At 33.9% G+C, this 4,746-nt stretch overlaps 1 protein-coding gene across 1 annotated transcript; it reads left to right on the top strand.

Annotated features, from left to right (window-relative positions):
- The first annotated feature begins 1,110 nt into the window (after positions 1-1,110).
- On the top strand, positions 1,111-4,306 carry LOC125190585 (GDSL esterase/lipase At5g45670-like). The gene is made up of 4 exons (XM_048087915.2): positions 1,111-1,506; positions 1,605-1,729; positions 1,821-2,066; positions 3,674-4,306. Exons 1-4 carry the CDS (start codon positions 1,266-1,268, stop codon positions 4,151-4,153), a joined length of 1,092 nt encoding a protein of 363 aa, XP_047943872.1. The 5' UTR covers positions 1,111-1,265; the 3' UTR covers positions 4,154-4,306.
- The last annotated feature ends 440 nt before the right edge of the window (positions 4,307-4,746 follow it).

The raw sequence follows: 4,746 nt of genomic DNA, 5'->3' as shown, positions 1-4,746 counted from the left end.
AAAGTGGATATTCCACGATCATCTAATCAGAACGTCTATTGTATCTATAAAGTTTAATTTAACAAAATTAAACCATAGTACGTCGTTCGTAAGACCTGATCAACCTGCTAGATCGGGCACAATTCCAACGTTCCAAATACTCTCGTTTCAATCCTGACAATGCTCGCCAGCTGCCCATGTTGGTAAGAGCCGGGGCCTGGTTGTAGAGACTTGGCATTGGCAACGTTGGATGTCTATCACAGTGATGGAAAGAAGAAGAAGAAATCATATATTGAGAGTAGGCCCAAAGTGGTGGTGGTCCTTGCCGCTGTTTCTTCAACTGCCATATTAACTGAGACACCATAAATAAATGCCATCTTATTTAATTACATTGATTGTCTCATCCTTCTCTCATCAATGTGAATATTACATTAATATACTTGTTGTTAAATAGCTTTCTCTATGCAATAAACTTCATCTACCAATTTAATCTAAATTGCAAATGTAGAGCAACTTTCTTCATCATGACCTCTCTCTCACACACACACACAATGATATAATTCTAATAGCTCGTCGGTAGGGATTATACTATTTGAATTAATCTCAACTTTATCACGAACTAACTAGTACTGTTCAATAATCTATTTGAATTGGTCTCAACATTAAATGTAGTAGTTGCACTCCACCTAACCCATACATGTTCGAGTTTCAGTTTCCAACCGTTCTATGCATATTTTGTGGTACCCTCTAAAATCATAATTGCACTTTTTCTCCATGATTCTAATTTTTATGACAAAGTATGGCTAGAGAGCCCCAAGTCACACTCATTGATTTATTGAAGATATCCTCTCATCCAATTTACATTTAATTAATAATAGTAAATCATACATGAATGAAAATGAAACTAGAATCACATGGGTGAAATTTTAAAAATCAAGTAGGATGAGAGTAATGCATTGCCATGGAAATGAAGAACAGGTATGCCCCATTAGCTTTATGCTAACTGTATCACATTATATCCGCGTGAAATCAATGCTCCTATCCAACTCCCATATCCTTATGCATAATAACCAACACATAAGTCAACTTCACTAACTTGGTTTTTCCTAAATCAACTTGTAATATACATGTGTATATATACATGCCTTTAATTCAATCACACACAACACCAGCCTCTGCCCTTTCCACCTTTACTTCTTTATTTCCTCATCCAAATTACTTCCATTTTTCAGCTTCATACTTAATTTAGAGTAACATTTTATTCAATTCACACATATATATAGATAATGGGAAGTAGGCTTGGGAGATGGTTGGCGTTGTCCGTGGTCGCAGCCGTGGCCCTGGCCACGGTAACAGCCGAGCCCCAAGTTCCGTGTTACTTCATATTTGGTGACTCATTGGTTGATAACGGAAACAACAACAACATTCAGTCCTTGGCCAGGGCTAACTACTTGCCTTACGGCATTGATTTCCCCGATGGCCCAACCGGCCGCTTCTCCAACGGTAAAACTACAGTAGATGTCATTGGTAAGTACTCCATATATGACCATGTAATTTGTTAAACTTCTTAAATTCAATTTTTTTCATTAATTTGTTTATAGTCTAAAAATGGTTCATTGTGACAGCTGAGCTGCTAGGGTTTGATGACTACATTCCACCTTACGCTCAGGCTCGAGGCCGAGAGATACTGAGGGGAGTGAACTACGCATCTGCAGCTGCCGGAATCCGAGAAGAAACCGGCCAGCAACTAGTAGGCATCTGTCTATGTTTTTTCCTTACATTATCAAGTAGCAACATTCATAGACTAAAACAAAGTGTGTTTTTTTTTTTTTGAATTTTAGGGCGCTCGAATTGACTTCACCGGCCAAGTAAACAATTACAAGAACACAGTGTCGCAAATAGTGGACATAATCGGTGACGAGGACTCCGCCGCGAACTACCTGAGCAGGTGCATCTACTCAATCGGAGTAGGCAGCAATGATTACCTCAACAACTACTTCATGCCTCAGTATTACACCACCAGCCGCCAGTACTCAACGGAGCAGTACGCCGATGTACTTATCCGACAATATACAGACCAATTAAGGGTAAGTAGATCTCTCCGTACCCGAATTTAATTTTTTGGTATAATAGCTATTTAAATCACGAAAAGATCTAGTCAATTGTAGTTAGTCTCATAATGTTTGAAAATCAGATTTCATTTGTTTCAATTGCCTCATTCAAGGACAGAGCCAGAAATTCTATATAGACGGAACAAAAATACACATAGGCCATGTTTGGTTGTCAGGATTCTGTCTAGGAAAGTAATCTGATTCCTTAAATTTTAAATTCCTGTGTTTGTTTCAGTTTTTAATCAAATTGGAAAAGTAATCAGAATCCGAGAACAAGGAAAGTTAGTACAATTTTCCAGGATTCTGAATCCTAGCTTTTCTTAGGTATTCTTTTTTCCAGTTTTAGGATTCTTACATATATAATGCAATATAGTATAATTTTATTATTATTATTATTATTATTATTATTATTTAGAATATTTTTAAAATAATTTAAAAATATAAATCATACTACTTAATTTTAGAAAATAAATAACTATGATTAAAATTATCATAATTATAACTTATTTTATAATAATTCATAATAATAATTAATAATTTATTAAATAATTTAAATATAATTATATAATATAAATCGTATGATAAATAATAATTATTATTATTATAAATTAATAATTAATCAATAAAGTTATAGTGTAATTTTCAGTTATTAAATTTATTCACTTATAACATCCTTAAATATTATAATTATAATACTAATTATTATTATTATTATTATTATAAATGAGTATAATATTTCAAACTATAATTATATGTATTATTTTATATTATGATAAATAATCCGTATTTAAACTATCCATTGTAATAATAAATATAATAATATAATTATTATTTGTAATTAATAGTTTATTAAGAATTTATGTTATTATTTTTTTTATAAATAAAAAATAGTAAGTATATTTTTAGTTTGGTGTTTAAATTAAATATAAATTTAAAATCTTGATATTTTCCAAACACAGGAAAGTAAAGTTACTATGAATCATATTCCCGGGATTCATTTTCCCAGGAATCATTTTCCTTGCCAACTTTACTTTCCCGTCAACCAAACACGGCCATAAAGATATTTTAAAGATTAGAGAAGGGGCAAATATAAGGGATATTTCCGAAAATTAAAATTATGATCAAAATAGTATAAATGATTTTTTTTAGGTGGGGCATTTGCCCCCTGTGAGTCTAATATAAATCCGTCCCTGACCTCATTGTGCACTAACTTTGTCTTATGGTGATACTCAACGACACCGTTTTAGTAAAATATGTAATGTATTTTATTTAGATTTTATTACTCCAGCGGTTCGAGTTTTATAAGAATCGTAAAACATTAGTGCTAATAATCTCACTTTCATATAGTAGTATCAATTTTATAATAAAATGAGTTTGTGGAATGGTTGACTTAATTATTAAATATATTAACATGAAATGGCGGTTAGACCGAAATGGAAAGATGAGATATATATGGCCATAGAGTATTTAAATATAAACAACATTCGATTATTTGAAAATTCATGATTTGATATTTTATTTTAGAATGACTATTATTTCTAAATTTTGTAACTTATTTTTCATTATTACTTTGGGGATTGCAGGTTTTGTACAATTATGGAGCAAGGAAGTTCGTCCTGCTGGGAGTAGGGCAGATCGGGTGCAGCCCGAACGCGCTGGCTCAGAACAGCCCGGATGGGCGGACATGCGTGGCGAGGATCAACAACGCAAACCAGATATTCAACAGCAGGCTGAGAGGGATAGTTGATGAATTCAACGGCAACACCCCAGATGCGAGGTTCATATACATCGATGCCTACGGCGTTTTCCAAGATCTGATCAACAACCCGTCGGCTTTCGGGTTTAGAGTGACGAATGCTGGTTGCTGCGGCGTGGGGAGGAACAACGGGCAGATAACATGCCTGCCAATGCAGCCTTCGTGCCAGAACAGAGACGAGTACTTGTTTTGGGACGCGTTTCATCCCACGGAAGCTGCGAATACGGTTGTCGGAAGGAGAGCCTATAGGGCTGAGAAGGCTTCCGATGCTCATCCCTTTGATATTAGCCGCTTGGCTCAACTCTGATTCCGCTCAAGTCTCAACAAATATATATATATAATTGTCTGCATTTATTGAGTTCATATGTGATATTGGTAATTTGTGCTTCAATATAATGTAATATTTTTATAGTTTTGTGTTATGATATATATATATGGAGGAAGCTCCATTTTAGTTGTTTGAGGTTTTGAGTTTTTCCAATTCTTGTGTTGAATGGACTTTTATGTGAATGGGCTGAATAATCACATATAGATGGATGGAATGGAATTTCGCAACATCAATATTGGAACAATGTACTTAGTTTGTTAGATGAATCCATATATAGATAATCGTACATTTAACTAGACAGGGATTGTGATTTTTCACTCAATCTATACCAGCACGTGTCGTTTAACCAGTCATCTCATGTCTTATTTCGTAGCTTTGACTCTGTGTAAATGTGATCATCGAATTCGAGATAGATAAATACATAAGTCGAACAATTCAACACCAATTTTATTTAAACAATCCACTTGATTTAAGCTACATATCATAGTATTATAACATCTACATATAGTCCAATAATCACAATTACCCTACCATGTTATGTACTTTATCCGTTCTATAAGAATAGTGATGTT

Source organism: Salvia hispanica, chromosome 5 (genome assembly GCF_029641045.1).
Source record: "Salvia hispanica isolate PSC_SH4W2 chromosome 5, Shi_PSC_v1, whole genome shotgun sequence".
In the NCBI taxonomy this organism is placed as follows: Eukaryota; Viridiplantae; Streptophyta; class Magnoliopsida; order Lamiales; family Lamiaceae; genus Salvia; species Salvia hispanica.
This window is presented reverse-complemented; position numbering and strand designations above follow the sequence as displayed.